The sequence below is a fragment of the Xiphophorus maculatus genome, chromosome 12, assembly GCF_002775205.1.
Source record: "Xiphophorus maculatus strain JP 163 A chromosome 12, X_maculatus-5.0-male, whole genome shotgun sequence".
In the NCBI taxonomy this organism is placed as follows: domain Eukaryota; kingdom Metazoa; phylum Chordata; class Actinopteri; order Cyprinodontiformes; family Poeciliidae; genus Xiphophorus; species Xiphophorus maculatus.
In genome coordinates this window covers 18,058,791-18,076,845 of record NC_036454.1, presented here as the reverse complement: position 1 = coordinate 18,076,845, position 18,055 = coordinate 18,058,791, and the positions used below count along the sequence as shown (strand labels likewise).

Sequence of the window (18,055 nt, the reverse complement as noted above, 5' to 3'; positions counted from 1 at the left end):
AGTATATCGCCATTGACACTGGAATATATATATATATATATATATATATATATATATATATATATATATATATATATATATATATATATATATATATATATATATATATATATATATATATATATATATATAGACAGACAGACAGACAGACAGACAGACAGACAGACAGACAGATAGATAGATAGATAGATGGATAGATAGATAGATAGATAGATAGATAGATAGATAGATAGATAGATAGATAGATAGATAGATAGATAGATAGATAGATAGATAGATAGATAGATAGATAGATAGATAGATAGATAGATAGATCTCTTGAGCCAAACTTCGTAACAGTGACCTGACAATGGCGCCACCTGTTGGAAACTTCTGAGAGCTCTGAGACCTTTTATTCCGATGCCGTTTTTTCTGATTTCAACCATATTTACTCGTATACCCCCAAATCAAATCAAGTGCAACCAACTTCAGTGACCTCAGTTAAAGTTAAAGTTAAAGTTAAAGGACATTTTTTGCTGCTACTCTTAAGAGAAAGCAAGAAAAATGTTATCAACCATGGGGCTTGCTGGAAGTGTCACACTGTTCAGTAGGCAAGAGTCTGGCACTTACAACAAACCCCCAACAATGAAGAGAACACACCATAGCTCTTCTTGTGTCTCACTCCCCCTCTTTTGATCTGACGTCACTCCTCACAGTTTCAGTTTACTGTGACTTTTTTCTCTGTCTTCTCTTTTCCTGTACATGCCTCCTATCTTTAAACTCTATTAACAAATAAAGAAATCTTATACTGAGATGCTTAACTGTAGTTTCTAAAATGTTTCAGTACATCAATGCTTGCAATATGTTTGTAAATGCCTTTCAAAATTCTTATAAAGAATAAAATGCTCATAAAATGTGCATGAAATGATAAGATCACACACCTAAAAAGATATGGCAATCAACCTAATCGGACAAGTTGGAGAAGAGGAAAACAAATCATAAGAGCAGCCAAGAGATACCTGACTCTGGAGGAACTGAAGAAAGCCTCAGATCAAATGAGAAAATAACCAATTAAAGATGACTGGGCAACACTTGGAGCCTGTAGATGTGATGTGCTTGTGGAGACATATCCAAAAACCACCTTCACCTGTGAAAAATGGTTCTCCAAAGTATGGACTTAGGAGGGGAGATGCTGTGGACTGAATAAAAATGAACCCATAATAGATTAAACAACAATAAACTATGTATGATTTTCCTTCTTTGTCACAATAATAAATACTTTCCATTTCGGATATGTACTGTAACAGCATGAAGTGATGAAGAGGGTTTAAAAAATATTATTTGTCGATATTGTTACCTGTTTTCATCATTTAAATCTGTGATTTGACTCATATTCTAATTAACTTTTGTCCGTTTGTAAACTATTTAACATCGCCTCGTTTGAATACTGATATGTCCTTTATTTATCTGGACACCTGTTCTCGTCTCCCTCTCTGTGAAGGTTGCAGAGTCCTGTGTTGACCCCCCCACTTTGATCAGGAGTCACGTGGTTCCCCCTGAGCTCAACCAGCGTGGCCTCTGATTGGCTGCCGGCAGACGCCCCGGACCGAGTCGCTCTCCTCGGTGCTGAAATTGCCGACCGTCGCGATAATGTAAACGGCGATGAGGCCAAACGGAGCATCGTTAAAAAAACATACGAAATGGACGATGACCTGTTTCAGTTGAGACAACTTCCGTGAGTAGAGCATAGTTAATATATCAATGCCGGACTGGTTTTTAAATCACACATTTTCGACCGTGACAGCCCGATGCGTCGCTCTCTGACTGCTTCGTGTTTGTTTCATTAGCTCACCACAAATAGCCTGGCAGTCCTCAAACACAACACTGATTTATACACTTAGACTGCAAAGAGAGTGTTAGACTCATATAGATTAATATCATACTGTTATTTTTACATTATTTTTCGTGTACACAGTTATTAACAAGCCGGTTTGTTGTGTTTTGCAGACTGATCTAGACTTGCTGTCGACTTTACAGTCATGACTCAGATGACACATGGTTTATATAAACCCGTTTACGTATAAATCAGTTAAACTGAAGGCTGGTTTCTTAAAGTGGCTGCATTCTTCTTCCTCAACAACTAGTTAGTCCTGCTATAAATATAAATGTGTTAAATATATGGATTGTAAATATACTTATTGGCATATTTATAGTTAGTAAAGAATAGCACTGGTTTGATTTTGCCATTTGTGCATTCTGAAGGACATCTTCATGGACCTCACATACTTAAATGCAACCCTGAGGCCTGCAGGTCATGTTCTGTAATTACTGTGATTAAGACATCACAGGCGCTCTATTATTTGTGAGTGCAACTAGCAATTTTTTTGTATGTGGGGGAAGATTATACGTTGCCTACCATCTGGGTATCTAACCTCTCATAGGGATTTTCTGGGAGGGAGTTTGCATCACTTGAAAGTCCAGATATCGTTTATACATTTGACTGCAATATCATTTTGTTTGTAGATTTACAACCAACAGAGGCTCATATAACACTACTCTTATAATTTGATTTACACCAACAATATCAAACATTGATATCAAACTAAATTATCCTGGTGTTTCTTTTTTACAAGAAATAATTTGTGTTTCATAGCTAGAACTTGTCATAAATCAACTCTACCTCAACTGTTTGACATTGTTTAGTACTTTCTTTGAGAAACATTATCAGCACATGTTCAAAGTCTTTATAGGCAAAGCTAGAAAACATAGTGTTGATATTATTTCTTTCACACTCACAAAAGTGGGGAAGTAGCCTGCAATATGCTCCAAAATCAAAAATATTCTCCAATATATGCTGCTCCAAGTCACGGATACTGTGGTTCCTCAAAATATAATTTCTAGACCTGCTAAAAGATATTTTGTTGATCTATGAAGGAAAGTGAGTAGGAGGCATTTTATTTTCCTTATGGTTGAAGACTTTGGCACTACAATACAAGCATCAACTACAAATGTGTCTTTACATAAAGAGCTGTTCAAATAAGCTGGTATTGTATTTTAAAAAAAATCATAATCTTTTATTTCACTTTGCTTTTTTTGGAATTTTTTTTTTTTAATTATACATTTTTTTTTTTGCAGTGTTGTCCGTTTCCGTCGCACAGGTGAGAGCACACGATCTGAGGAAGATGTCGAAAGCAGAGAGCAGGAGGTCAGGCCAGCTGAGCCTGCTGATCTGGAGTCTGTGGCGCTGGCAGAAGGCGTTCCGGTGCCCCGAGAGTTTGCCAATCCAACCGACGGTGAGTTATCTTAGAAATCCGCTCCTTTTCTCTAAATCCTATACTTTTCTATTCAATTAAAGTAATGATTTACTCAGAATACTACCAAATTATCATCTTTATCATTTTCTCAGACACGTTCATGGTAGAAGACGCTGTGGAGGCCATAGGTTTTGGCACATTTCAGTGGAAACTCTCCATCCTCACTGGTTTATCCTGGGTGAGAATTGTTCAAACTCCATGCAAGCTTGACAGAAGTTGCTCTTGCCCACTCCCACACTAATTTCCTGAGTGCCTCTTGGTTCCCTTGGTTTGTGCAGATGGCCGATGCCATGGAGATGATGATACTCAGCATCTTAGCCCCACAGCTCCACTGTGAATGGAGACTACCGAGCCTTGAGGTGGCACTGCTCACATCGGTAAGAGTTTCTCAAAGTTTGTAAAGTGATCCTGCCTATAGCGCTTAATGAATGTGCTGGTAATTGAATTAAATGAGAATACTTGGGTTTATTCGAAAATTAACAGTGAAATTGGAAACCATTTTTCAGGTTACACAATAAAAGGTAATCAGAGAATCTGACAAATAACCATGACAACCAAAGAGGATATATATCAATGGAAGTGCGAGCAGGCTGTGGAGAGTGAGACACCTAAAGATGCCACCTGTTACACTAATATAAATGACTCCTTAAGAAATCTAAATACTATCAAATGAAACATGATTCATACAGAAAGATTCAACCTAAACCCCCAAAACAGTAAAACTCAGGATATAATGATGTCCTAATGATCATCGTTAAAATGTAATTCACAAAGACTGCAGAGACATGAAACTGTCCATGACCTGCTAAACCTTCTCACACAAAATGATAATTACTTTTTTTCCATTAATGATGCAGGCGGTGTTCATTGGGATGATGATCAGCTCTTCTCTTTGGGGAAACATATCTGATAAATACGGCAGAAAGATGGTGAGTTCCACTGAAAATCTTGTGAAAATGATTCATGCAATTCACTGCAAAGGTATTCAGAACCCCTGAAGCATCCAATTTCCCAAACTTTATTGAGACTTTATTTGATTGAACATGCATCCTATGATGCCAGTTAATCTACACGGCACCTTAAGAGTGTGAAACTGATGCCATCCAGACTTGCAGCTTTTCACACCTTGACTTGACCCTTTGTAGACATTCCTCACCTGAAGTGTTGAAAGGTACAAAATGGTGGTGGGGGAGGGAGGCAGTGGAATAGAGGCCTCTAAAGTGAGGGATGTGGATGATGGCTGAGCGCTGACAGGTGCAAAGTTGATGTTACAGCATTGGAGAAACTCAAGGTTTTAATGGACTCAACTAAGCCCAGATATTTCATTTTGTTTTGTAGAAATTCATTTGTTGGTGTTCATTCATTTTTGTCTCTGTGCACCACCCAGGTTTGTTAACCAGTTTCAGGACCTGACCAGAACCACTCAGAGTAAATTACCTTGAGAAATAATGAGATTGGGTTATATAAAAACAGACTTTAATGGCAAAAAATTATCAAATGTTACAAGCCATACATTTCATACAAATGGAACAGATACAGAGTTACATTCACCGTCCAGCGCTGGGCCACACTTAGCAAAGCTTATATGGATGTAACCAAGTGAGGCAAAGACTGTAGCGTGAGTTTAGCTTTTTATTCTTCTCTGCAGTCTGTACCCTCCCTAAAGGCTAGTCTAATTAGTTTCAGTGTATTTACATATGACTGGCGGCAGTCACACATAAACATGGTTATGTGAGCTGCAGCGTGTACATATAAGCAGATAAAAGAGATAGAGGAAAACACAAAATCCATAACACATTGCTGGTCCAAACATAATGAAAACAGTTCAGATTTGGTGATTATTTTTGATATTCATACCAAGATTGTGGCACTGTCTTTTTTATTTTTAAACATGTGTAAACATTTGGTTTCAGATGATGCAGCAAGACCGATGCATAAACTTTCTTTTTACAAAATTCCAAGCAAGAATAAACTATTCTAAATAGTATAGTCGTTCTGGAGTTTCATGCTGACTGCACAAAGCTATAGCTTCAAAAGAATGGTGACCAGAGCTGCACTGTTTTTCACTTCTTTGTTGCGTTCTTCAAAGCAGCATGCTGCTTGCAGAAATACAAAATCACTGTCATTTTGCTCCAAAAATTAACACATGTGCTTGTGACACTGCTCAAGATTAAACTAGCATGTTTACCCGTCCACTGCGATGGTTGAGATGTTGTTTGGTGTGCAGTGATGTAAATCATGAGCGAATGTGTGGCACACTTTGGAGATTTTTGTCTTAGTAAAAAATTTTGTCAACCAGGTTTAACTTTTCTCCTTAACATTTGTATACTACAAATCATTGACTTATCAAATAAAATCTCCACAAAATGCAATATTTGTAGTTATAACAGAAAAGCTTAAAGGGATTGAATACTTTTCCAGGTTACTGCTTGTGTAGTTGTGCTTGTGTTTCTAGGTTTTAAATTTAGAATTAGGAAAATATCTAACAACGTGATTCAAATTCACAAAAAGTCATGTGGTATATACGTAACATACTGATCATATCCACTAACAGGGCTTGACGCTGAGTGTGCTTTGGACCATGTTCTACGGCCTCATGAGTGCATTTGCACCCATTTACGGGTGGATCCTGGTCCTTCGTGCGCTGGTGGGCTTTGGTATAGGAGGGGCGCCTCAGTCGTGAGTACCTCATTCACTTCTCTGAAAGCAACAGTGAAACAAAGGAGCTGAGTTGATATTTACACTGAAGTTCTTTTAAGGGTGACCCTGTATGCTGAGTTTCTTCCCATGAGATCCAGAGCCACATGTATTTTGCTTATAGAGGTATGAGTTGCTCCAGACAATCAGACTGTAGCAATCAGACTGTCCTTTTCCCTTTAACTACTTTTGTATTAATTTTTTTTTCTTTAGATCTTTTGGGCAATCGGTACAGTTTTTGAGGTCCTGTTGGCGATCCTTGTGATGCCCACTCTGGGCTGGCGCTGGCTGCTCGGCCTTTCCACCATTCCTCTCTTCATTTTCGCCTTTCTGTGCTATGTAGGTACAGCAGCTTAACAGACTGTTCATCTTTATGTAATGGCATGTTCATTGCCGGTATGTGTGTGTTCACAGTGGCTGCCAGAGAGTGCTCGGTATGATGTGCTGACGGGGAATCAGGAAAAGGCTCTGGCAACTCTGAAACGTATAGCCACAGAGAACGGCGTCCCCATGCCTCTGGGGAAACTTATTGCTGCCAGACAGGTGCAGCACAGCCTGGGCTGGCAGAACATGCATGCTCTGCGTAACAATAACTCTTCTCCGCTGTTTAATCCTGTTATGCAGGCATTTATCTATTTTTTTGTATCTGTTCGTTCTCATTAGGAAGATCGGGGGAAGATCCGAGACTTATTTTCATCACACTTCCGATGCACCACGGTTCTGCTCTGGTTCATTTGGTAAATGAAACAAATGATAAAGCAAGCACAATGTCCTCTTCAAGACCTTCTCAAGCTTCAGCATTTTAGTGCTTACTATTTTAATCATTTTTTTAAAAATTGCAGTGCCTATGCATAATGGCTTGTAAAAACATTCACAACCCTTAAACTCTTAAATATTTTGTCCACAAAATTCAATGCATTTCATTATATTTGTATGTGATAGATAGTAATGAGTATTTGTGAAAATGAAGACATGTGGTTTTCAACTGTTTTTACAATTAAAAATATAAAAATAGATGTTTGATGTTTGTGGCTGTCATGTATCAAAACATGGAAAAGGTAAAAGGACATGAATGCTTCTGCCAGGCGCAGAGTCTGATTTCATTTTGCATCTCTGTCAGTGCAGGTTTGCAAACGCCTTCTCTTACTACGGACTGGTGCTGCTCACTACAGAGTTGTTCCAGGAAGGAGGTGCATGTGGAAGTGAGTCAGCGAGGTCATCACACAAATAGAAACAGTCATGTTTTAGCAAAAAGCATTACCAAAGCATGTCAGATATCAGACTGAGATATACTTTTTGCTGCTTAATGTCTCCCTCTAGTGCCCAAAGGTGGAAAAAAGGAGCTCAGATGCAACTTGGAGTGTAAATATCTAAATTCTGATGACTATAAAGATCTGCTCTGGACTACATTGTCTGAATTCCCAGGTAAATAAATCCAATATGTTTTGCTATGTCATTGTCATTAACAAATATGTTTCCTCTGCAGTATCTTGGACAAAAAAAACGTTAAAAATTGTTTTAAAAAGATACACAAGATTCTAAATTTTAAAACAACACATCGTTCTCATCAGAGAATGCTGTTTGGCATTACAAAAGACATCACTTAACTCAGACACATATTCTCAGGTCGTATTCAATAATTGTTTATACATTTTTGTTTCTTTATTGATTACTTTAGCATCTTGCTAGCTCTAACTGCAAGTCTGTGCTAAAACTAGTTGCATGTATTTGACACAAGCTTAAGTTAAAATAGCATAGAAAAACTAGAAAATTTCTGAAGAAATTTAAACGGGGCTAAAAATTAGAATCAATTTTAAAGTAAGCTACAATGTACTCAATAGAGTGAGTACATTGATTTTTACTTTCGTAAAAGTAAAGATCAGATGTGGCACTTGGTTACCAGAAAACACGCTCATCTCTTAGCAACAGATTAACAACAAATATCGTTATTGTTCAGAAAACATAAGATTTTTCCTGCTCTTTTGAAATACCACTTATCATATAGTACTTACTACTTAACAAGAACTGTGCAGTTGGTGAATTTTTCAAAAAAGTGTTGTTGTTTTTTTGTCATTGGTGGTAAATATATTATAAAAAGTCATTCAACACAAATATAAAAATCTGATTTATACTTTGTGGCAGTTTGTTACCAGAAAAAAATAATAATCTCTTAACACCAAATTAGTTATTGTTTATAAAACATAATCTCTTCCTAAATACTTCTTACCTGCTTAGACAGAGGAAATTTAGAGTTGGTAAATTTTGCAAAAGTAAAAATCAGATGTTTACTTCATGGCACTTGGTTACCAGAAAACGCATTCATCTCTTAGCAACAGATTAACAACAAATATTATTATTGTTCAAAAAACATAAGATTCCTTCTCCTCTTTTGAAATGCTACTTGTCATATAGTATTTGCTACTTAAAAAGAGCTGTGCAGTTGGTGAATTTTTCAGAAAAGTGAAAATGTTTTTTTTTTTTGGTTAAAATCTGAATTGTACTTCGTGGCAGTTTCTGGTACTTCGTTACCAGAAAAAAAACACTCATCTCTTAACACCAAATTAATAACAAGTGGTATTATTGTTTATAAAACATAAACTCTTTGGAAATACTGCTTATCTGCTTGGACAAAAGAAATTTACAGTTGGTAAGTTTTGCAAAAGTAAACATCTGATGTTTACTTCGTGGCACTTCCTTAACAGAAAATGCCCTCATTTCTTAGCAACAGATTAGCAACAAATATTGTTATTGTTCAAAATACATAAGATTTCTTCTGCTCTTAATATATTTTTTTCTTTTGTCTTTGGGGGTAAATGTATTATAAAACAAATATACTTTTATGTAGTAAGTGTTCTGCCAAGGTGGCGTCTCTGTAGTTCTCTACATCTCTGCCCTCCTCACTGTTCTGTTGCTATGGTAATTACTGTAACATAATCATGCCCATGTACAGTGTTACATGCGCTTAATATGTGGTTGGGGCTGCATTCGCATTAATAGTTGCAGCAGTGCAGAGACATGTGGAGGTGGTCATTCAGTGGTTCTGCTGAGGGGTTCAGGAAGACTCTGTGCTTCAACATGGTGCCAACACCAGAAGACAGAATGAAACTTCAAATAATTACTGACAACAGAAACTTTCCATTGGATCTCAGGCTACTTAAAATCAGTGACTCTGCATCTGCACTCTTCCTTTGAGACATTGATTTACAGAGCTCCCTAGTTTTACAGTCATGGTCTTTTAAATTTTTTTATTCTAATTATTCAAGAAACAGACATTTTAGGTTTTTGTTAGCTGAAAACCATAATAATAAAATAAATAGAAATTAATTCTTGAAAAATTTCAGTGCGTACGTATTGAATCTGTATCAGTTTTACTTAATTATTTTCAATGTTTTTCTAAGGTAAAAAGATGCGCCTGTATGTTTATGTTAGCAGTTTAAGGAGAGGATCTCACACACAGCGAAATATACATTTATACATTTTTTGTTATAGTCCAAAAAGATAATTTTCTCTGTCAGTTCTCTGCTATGTTAAATAATACTCACATTATTTATCACACATTTAAAAAGGACAAAAACCTCTGTGCATTGAAGATTAGTGACTGTGCTGACTTCCTGCAGGACTGCTGGTCACACTGTGGGCTATTGATCGATTGGGACGAAGAAAGACCATGGCATTGTGTTTCCTTGTGTTCTCTCTGTGCATCATCCCTTTGTATGGATGTGTTGGGAGGTAAATACATCTTTTACATCTTATGAATTGTCATGTTAATATTGTTTAATGTTTATCTGCTCCTTTTGACACACGTTTTCTTATGCAGAGCGTCCATGACGGTGTTGATATTCATAGCCAGAGCATTTATTGCTGGAGGCTTCCAGGCAGCCTATGTTTACACTCCTGAGGTAATACATCCTTGCAGACTGTTGTATGAGCTTACACTATGAGAAACAATGAAAGCAGGGTGATAGATGGCACGAGATGGCTGTTTTCTCTGGGCTTTCTGCAGGTTTATCCAACAGCAACCAGAGCTTTGGGTCTGGGAACAAGCAGTGGGATGGCCAGAGTTGGTGCCCTCATCACTCCTTTTGTTGCACAGGTAACACCTAAATAAAAAAGTACTGAATATTCAAAGTGAACTGGCTACATGAGTTTATTAATCTTGGTTTTCTCGGACTTTCATCCTGCAGGTGATGTTGGAGTCTTCGGTGTACCTGGCCCTCTCTGTGTACTGCTGCTGCTGCCTGTTCGCTGCTGTCGCCTCCTGCGCTCTGCCCATTGAAACCACAGGTCGAGGTCTGCAGGAGTCCAGCAATCGTGAGTGGGGACAGGAGATGGTAGGCCACAGATCAGAAGAAATCCCACACTCCAGCTCTGGTTCTCAGGGTTGAGGACATGCTCACTGTGGTAAAAGCTGGAGGAGAGACCAGATGAGAGGAGAGGAGAAAACTAAACCAGCTTTCTGCCCTTCTTGTATGTTTCTCCTAAGATCCAGGCAGCACCATTTTTACATCACATTACTGTATGTAAAGTCTTTAAACACCATTGGTGTCACAGGGTTGCCACTGTAAAACTACGTATGCACAGGACGAGTTAGAAAGACCAAGCGATGTTCAGGATTACCAGAGATGATGGTGAAAACGGGAAAAGTTTCTGAAAAGGGGAAGATAGAAGGTGTGAAAGTGATGAAATTTATCTTCATACAGCTACCTTCCTTTGAAAGAGCCTTAAAACAACCTATTGAGTAGGTGACAAAACCACCTTGGAAATCAATGAAAAACACACTCTGTAGTACACAAAGCATACTGAACATACCATCTCCTAAGTATTCTTAGCAAAAATAACCCCACAATCATCTCATGTACATGGAAATTGCCTGCTGAAATGCACTTTAACTTAAAAAGGTATTGTTGAAGAACAAAAATAACTCCTCAGATGAACTGACCAGATTACGTTTTTTTCACTGAACATTCCTAGTTATCAAGGTAAATATAGATCCTATGTAGGAGCCCTTGATTTTATTGCAAATATCAGAACTTTTAAGAAATAATTTGCTTCACTTTCATCAGTTTCCTAATGCAAATGCACATATAAATGACTGAAATCATGATTTTGAAAAGTTTAATCATGATGTGGTTGTTTTACCTATGGCAAACTTTTAGATTTCCTGAAGCTGTCAGTGGAGGGCTGGAAGTTTCTTTAACATAAAACTAAGCATTTCTACATTACAGCACAAACAGCGAGAGTCTGAAGAGAGTTTTCCAAAAGTGTAATTACTCTTAAATGGTTCTGTACACTCATATAAGTACCGGTAGATTTAAAGTTTACAATATGTTGCAAACTTATTCATATTCCTTGAACTTTGTGACATTTTTTTCCACATTACAACCACAAATTTCCATGCATTTTATTCTAATTATATGTGACAAACCAACACCACGTAGCCCATGACTATGAAGGAAACTGAAACATCTAGAAATGGTTTAAAAATGTTAAAATGAACAAACCAATTTGTTTTTAGTCCCCATAAGCCAGTACTTTGTAGACACATTTCCCTGTAGTTGCAGCTTCCAGTCTTTTGGGGGTATGCGTCTACTACTTTTACACATCTCAAGACTGAAATGTTTGCTCAGTCATCTTTGCAACACAGTTCAATCTCAGTTCCACTGAGTGAAGACAATCTGTGAACATGAATTTTCAAGACTTAATACTAATTTTCACAAAAGTACACAAATATGTTTTGATTAAGACCATTGTTGTGCAGTCCTCTACTTTGACATGATTGAACAGAGCTTTGTGAAATGTTCAAAGCCAGGGATTTTGTTTTAGAACTTAGCTTTAAACTTCTCCATGACATCACTGACCTATCTTGATGTGTTTCAGGAATATTTCTGTCACTAGTGTTCCCTATAGTGTAGCAAACATCTGTAACGTTCACAGAACATCTGGTTTTATACTAAGAATAAATTGCAACAATTACTATTTACTAAATTCAAGAACATCTGAAGCCAGTTTGTTTCACAGAATTTCATATAAAAGGTTTCAGAGTAAATGGAGCAAAAAAAAACAACTAATGGACCCACTTTTTATATTGTTTATTATTACAAGATTTGGAAAACAGGGATCTCATTATCTTATACTCCACAAATATGTAATACTTTGTTGGTCTGTCACATAGAATATCCTAGTTTGTGATTTTAATGTGAACAAATGTGAAAAGGCTGAAGGGGTATGAATACTTTTACAGCCACTCCACAGAGATGCTATCTCAACTTTCTTAAACATGTTCTACTTCTTGAGTGTTAATTTCTCCAAAATGTGCTATAACAGGGCAAAGGTTTATCAATACAAAGTGAAGATAAAGTCCAGATGAAAAAGTTAGAGTCTGTTACACATTTACTTAATTTCAGGCCCAACTGAAGTCAGGAATTTGGCCATTTTACCTTGAAAGTACATTTCCAGCTGCATCTTGTAATTATTTCTCTTCACATGCAGATAAGTTTAGAGGATTGGGAAGTTTTCTAGAAAATGACATGTGCATTAATAAAACATTAGGCTTTATTTCCTGAAGAATATGAGAAGTTGACAAATAATCCAGAAATTCAGCCTTAGTATTCATGTAGTCAGCCAAAATGAACTGCCTATGGAGGGCATTTTAGTAATGATGTTACTACTCGTGTATCAACTATTCCTCTACTGATCCAGACTTTTAACTCCCATACATAGACCCGAGCTGTGAACGTTTACTGGATGTCATGTTCTCGATGTAAATGAGAAAAAAAAACACAACACCTAGTTCGGTCGTTGTCTTTTGTTTGTAATTGATAGAGAGATGGAGGCAGACTTTGGTTATTCTAACAAACAACAGGATATCACCACACACGGGTCCATCAAGATGCTTTGACTCGCCAGTGTTTGAGATATCGTGCAGCATTAAGTGTCAATGCACTAGATGTAAATGTGTATGATATTATAATAAAAAACATTAAAAATGCCAATGGAGTCATGTTTTTTTATTATTATTATTTATAAAATTAATAGAGAAATTTTATATTCTAGAAGCAATGGATTTACAACAAACTATAAAGACAATTTATGAAAATCTTTCTTACTCAAACTCATTATTTATCTAAGGCGTCTCAGGTTGTAGTGATGTCAGCATAGTTCAGATAAAGTATACAAAGTATTTTTATTTTTTTGCGTTACATGTTAGCTTTGTTAAAAACACAGGGAGTGCTGGATTTTGGCAAAAGAAGAGCCCCGATCCCTGCTGCTGGACTCAGGACTACAGGCGAGCTTTGGGGCGTTTGCCCTTCTGCGCCACGATCTGACCGAACAGCCTTGCTGTCTCCTGAGCACAACCCCGGTGAATGGTGAGCCCAAAGCCGCCATGGCCGTAGTTGTGTATGACCTGGAATAGAGAACCACTGGGTTTTTTTTAGGAAGCTAGACAGCAGAAAGTCAACAATCAATTACTGATTTTCTGCTCAGTTTTACCTCAATTGTGGAGCCACCGGATTGTATGGTCTCTCGCTCCAGTCGGACTTTGCTGCGAACAGGCCTGAGACCGGCCCAGTCCTCTACTATCTTGGCATGCTGTGGAGAAACAAGAACCAACCCATGACCTTTAGAGAAAAACATTTAAACTGTAGCTGTTACTCATGTGAAAAAAAGCATTTTTCTCTCACTTCTGACCACGCCTCACAAAAATATGTACAGTGGGTTACAATAGTTTAGATAATGTCATGCTGATGTGTCACTGTGGTCTAGTCAAAGTTCAGGCAGAATGCAGACGCTTACATTACATACGCTTACATCACATTTTATTGGTTAAAAATGTGCGTTCTTTTTCCTTCAGAATGATGTGTTTTGGTCCATCAAAAAATCCTATTAAAATACATTCAGATTTGTGGTCTTAATGTGACAAAATGTTAGCAAGTTTAAGAGCCATTAATACTGCATCATAATCAAATGCAAGTCACTACATCTGATTGTCATGTCTTTTTGTTTGCTTGTTTTAATGCACTGTCAATTCTTATCTTTTGCATTTTTTAAAATGTCCCTAAAAGTGGCTAAGGAAAGATTAAAAGTGTCTTCATCACAGAAGGCTCATTATAAATAATTAACTTCAGCGGAAACAAAGTGGCTCTTTTTGGCCTTCTGACGTCAGCTCACCTTGAGACTGGGCTCAAGCTGACATGCAGTCTTCCAGATGTTCTCATGGTCAGTGGAGTTGTTCTGCTCACTCCAGTTTCCCAGCTGGAAAACCCCTCCCACAGTCACAAGACGACTCCTGCGGACACAGAGCGCAAGAAAACAGGTCTGACTTTCTGACCTCACTGCACAACAATCCCAAAGCAGCCCAAGCAAGGTCTGCAGCTACAAATCAACACCACCAGAAAAGAATGCGGTAAAACTGCCCACTGAAAAACATGGTGTTTAAAAGTTAACCAGGTGTGTTACTGGAAATACCCTGGGATGATATACGGTGAATTGTACACTCCAGCTTTGGTACTGTGGGTAATAATCCAATGCTTCAGCCATGGGGCGTCCACCTGAAACCCAGAAAAGAAAGTAAAAAGATCAGTTTCTATATTGTCTGCACAGGCTCTTCAAGGAGTCTTTAGCTCACCTTAATTATCTGGCCACGGCCTGGTGTTAGGTCCGGGTCGGGCTGCAGCTCCCCAGATCTTATCCCAGTGCAGTTTATTATCACATCCACGCCAGCATCAGAAAGCTAAAGGAGTCATGGAGAATATGTAAAATGATAAACAAACATGAAGCACAAAAAGTTCAATTGTAAACATGAAAAAGCTGACACTTACCTCTTTAAATGACTCTATTTTCTTGTGATAAAATCTGACGCCCCTCTTTTTCAACCTACAAAAAACTTTGTTCATTAGCAGGACCTCTGTGGAAATCAAGATTTGTGACAAGTTACATATTGTGATTTTGTGTATAATCTTGGTTATCTTGGTGATAACCAACTTATTTTAAAGACCAATGGCCTTTAGAGGTCAAACTACATTGTAATGCAGAGCTTCGTGCCTTAGGAGGGAGATTCTGTCAGAGCCAATAAAATCTCAAATAAAATAAACTCCAATAGATACTAGTTTTTAAATATAAATTACTTTTGACTGTGTTGCTACACAACATAAATCCATGTAATCATTAACAAATACAATAGGACTAAAGCAGGGGTCACCCAAAGTCGGTCCTCGAGGGCCGGCATCCTGCATGTTTTAGTTCTCTCCCTGGTTTAACGCACCTGGATCAAATGATGGCTCGTTAGAAGGCCTAAGAAGAAAATTGAAATGCTGAAAAGGTTATTGATGCCACCAGGGAGAGAATTAAAACGTGCAGGATGCCGACCCTCAAGAACCAACTTTGGGCACCCCTGGACTAAAGGAAGACAAAAACGAACGTGAAAAAAAAATGCAGATTTGACATGATCTAACATTCTCACCAGTCCGTCAGCCATGGTAAGTAGGTTTTACCTTCCACCATGAGAGCTGTGTTAAACCAGCCAAACCTGAAGAAAAAATGTATTTAATGATAATTTGCTATTTAGAAAATAGCAAACAAACTTGGAATACAAATTACGTGTCAGGAAGAAGTTAAGTTTAATCAGGTCTACTGAAAAAATTGTTTATTTTCTTCATGTGTGCCACTGGAAAGTATGGGCTTCGTTTTAATATTTGCTATTACACTGGGAACGTGATAAGAGGCGCAGATGGCTGCTTGACTGGTTTTTATGGCTGTTTCTGAAGGAACTCACTTGTATCCAGGAAACATTTGCAGCTCCCGCTCTGTGAGCTGTCTGAAGCCCAGGACAATGTCTTTAAATGATGGCTCCTAGAATCAAAAACAGGTTTACTAAGGAAATGCAACACAAAAATGACCTTATCTGTGTGACTGTACAGAACCACAATTAACTCTGTGTATCCCCAAACCTTAGGGAGGCCGCTCCGTTTCCCAACCACTGCTCGCAACCATCTTTTGCTTGTCTGAACAACACTGTGTTTCAGTGTAGCTAAAAACCATTGGACTACTATCTATGACCGACAGTGAACTTATCCGTAATAATTCTATAAATAATCTTTAGGAGGTTAAAATTTAGCTTTGCTCTTTGTTGTAAAAAAGGCTAACAAGTCCAAGTCTTATCTTTATGGTCAGATTTGTAGTGCATTTTACAAGATCAAAACAGAACTCACTGGAAGGGGTTCAGTGCAGAGGTTGTAGCCTGATTGGAGGAATATGCCCATTTTTACTGCCTCAGGTGAGCTCAGCCAGTTTAGCAGGTAATCAAAGGTCTCCTTATTCCACTTTCTGAAGATATAAATAGAAAAAGTGTCATATTTGGAATTAAAGGGGGGGGAAATTAATCGACAATTATAGAGACTGCACTCACGTCTCCTGGATGTTGCCCTTGTCATGGAGGTATGGCTGCCAGAAGCCAGCGGCTCCATCGCTGGTGGTCAGAGGGGTGAAGCGGTCTGCATACACCTCAATGGTCAGTGGGCTGACTATGGAGTGGTACTGCTCATATATACTCTGAGCTGCTGACAGGCCAATGACTCCAGCACCAATCACTGCTACTCGCATCTTTGCACTGAAATGAGACACAGTAACACCGATTGATCTGAAATTACTTCTTTATGCACACAGATATACTCCACATAGCTGGTAAATAACACTCCATAAAACTTTACAAAGCTGCTTAGGCCGGTGCATCTGCTCTAATATTGCACGCTATGGCATGAATGAAATCAGATGTACTGAAAGGAAAAAGTTACACGATTCTGGGGAAAATGTAAATGGTTGACCAGACCCAGAAAAAACAAATGGGCTATGCTCTGCAGCTCTCCGAACTTTGTGCAGTCCCCCATGCTGAGAGGTTTATGTAACAGGGGACGACGAGTTGGCAAAATATACATTTTGATTAAGCGTGTATAAAAAAAATAACAAGAAAAGCAGTAGAATCCACACAAATTTAAGAGATGCACCTTAAATCACAAAACGGACGTTCATAAAAAAGTTATTTTCTTGACTTACCTTTGGATCAAGTCTCTACTGAACACTTTTAACTACCAGTCACTCCCATTTTGCTCCATATATCACATGGAGGAGGGCGGAGCTCTCAGCTGAGTGCGTGTTGCGTTCACGTCCCATCGTTGAAAGCACAACCATAGCGGACGCATGGGGGCACACGTCACTTGTGATTCAACGTCACCAACATGGTATTTAATAGCTTTTTATAAATAAATGAAAACCTACTTATTTTGCGATATTATGCAACCACAATTCAAAAGTGGTAAAAATGTTATCTATTAACACTTATCACTTTAAATAAACTTGGTCGCATAAAACATTTTTTTTTTAAGAAAGAGGCATTCATGTCCGGCTTTTGTTCATAAAATCAAACTAAAACGGTTTTGGCTAAAAACACTAAAAATGTTGAAGCTAAAAAAAAAAACTTTTTGTAGAAAAAAAGAATCAGCACTCATTTGGTGACCTGTCCAGGGTGTATCCTCTCTCTTTGTAGTTTTTTTCTTTTATGAAATATACTGCAATATGTTGCATATAATTTTTGTGCTTGGATTTATTTGTGTGACTGCCACTTTACAAATAAACTTAATATTTTTTACTTTTATATATTTAAATTTCTGTGGCTGCACAAAATTTAGTGTATAAATCAATTAGAATGAAACAAGCCTCAAACTTCCAATCTGGAAATAACCTGTTCCATAATTTCTAGCGAATTATATATTGACTGAACTTGCATATGATGAAACATAATAGTCCCGTGTTAAGACCTATTCTCTTCATTTAAGTTATATAGTAGCTATAAAATGTCACAACCAAGGAATTTATTCAGTCATGGTTGTAGCAATGGCCTGTAAAATGATGCAATGCTGCACTTTGGGTAAACTCTTATCACAACAATCATAGTGTAATAAGATCAGTGTCAAGTTACACTTTGACTGTGTCTCAGAAACCAAATAAATTTTAAGAATCCCAAACTCGGGTACCAAAGCTAATAGGAATGAGAAAAGATTGAAAGTTTAGTA

The 18,055-nt window shown here is 37.7% G+C and overlaps 2 protein-coding genes across 3 annotated transcripts; one reads left to right on the top strand and one right to left on the bottom strand.

The window, feature by feature from the left end:
* The first annotated feature begins 1,587 nt into the window (after window positions 1-1,587).
* Window positions 1,588-12,097, top strand: svop (SV2 related protein). Its single transcript, XM_005794998.2, has 16 exons — window positions 1,588-1,714; window positions 3,115-3,272; window positions 3,386-3,471; window positions 3,572-3,670; window positions 4,151-4,222; window positions 5,848-5,972; window positions 6,053-6,116; window positions 6,204-6,329; window positions 6,405-6,533; window positions 6,654-6,727; window positions 7,116-7,192; window positions 7,311-7,415; window positions 9,608-9,719; window positions 9,808-9,889; window positions 9,994-10,083; window positions 10,175-12,097. Exons 1-16 carry the CDS (start codon window positions 1,680-1,682, stop codon window positions 10,373-10,375), a joined length of 1,635 nt encoding a protein of 544 aa, XP_005795055.1. The 5' UTR covers window positions 1,588-1,679; the 3' UTR covers window positions 10,376-12,097.
* An 885-nt stretch (window positions 12,098-12,982) lies between these two features.
* On the bottom strand, window positions 12,983-17,142 carry dao (D-amino acid oxidase). 2 transcript variants are annotated; one of them, XM_014468658.2, is made up of 11 exons: window positions 17,040-17,142; window positions 16,396-16,596; window positions 16,199-16,313; window positions 15,763-15,839; window positions 15,451-15,516; window positions 14,810-14,864; window positions 14,617-14,721; window positions 14,457-14,539; window positions 14,160-14,277; window positions 13,482-13,580; window positions 12,983-13,395 (listed from the first exon to the last, which is right to left on the bottom strand). In XM_014468658.2, exons 2-11 carry the CDS (start codon window positions 16,587-16,589, stop codon window positions 13,270-13,272), a joined length of 1,038 nt encoding a protein of 345 aa, XP_014324144.1. In that variant the 5' UTR covers window positions 16,590-16,596; window positions 17,040-17,142; the 3' UTR covers window positions 12,983-13,269. The 2 variants fall into 2 exon arrangements, with proteins under 2 accessions (XP_014324144.1, XP_023199860.1); XM_023344092.1 differs by lacking the exon at window positions 17,040-17,142 and adding an exon at window positions 16,991-17,014.
* Between the last annotated feature and the right edge of the window lie 913 nt (window positions 17,143-18,055).

What these genes read in the sequence shown, in the direction of transcription:
- svop (XM_005794998.2), top strand. Translation starts at nt 1,680, where the DNA reads ATGGACGATGACCTGTTTCAGTTGAGACAACTTCC. An exon ending in TCCTCACTGGTTTATCCTGG is followed by an intron (nt 3,472 to 3,571) that starts GTGAGAATTGTT and finishes TGGTTTGTGCAG; the next exon opens with ATGGCCGATGCCATGGAGAT. An exon ending in TCACTCCTTTTGTTGCACAG is followed by an intron (nt 10,084 to 10,174) that starts GTAACACCTAAA and finishes TTCATCCTGCAG; the next exon opens with GTGATGTTGGAGTCTTCGGT.
- dao (XM_014468658.2), bottom strand. Translation starts at nt 16,589, where the DNA reads ATGCGAGTAGCAGTGATTGGTGCTGGAGTCATTGGCCTGTCAGCAGCT. An exon ending in AGCTTGAGCCCAGTCTCAAG is followed by an intron (nt 13,581 to 14,159) that starts GTGAGCTGACGT and finishes GTTTCTCCACAG; the next exon opens with CATGCCAAGATAGTAGAGGA. An exon ending in CCGGTGGCTCCACAATTGAG is followed by an intron (nt 13,396 to 13,481) that starts GTAAAACTGAGC and finishes TCTCTATTCCAG; the next exon opens with GTCATACACAACTACGGCCA.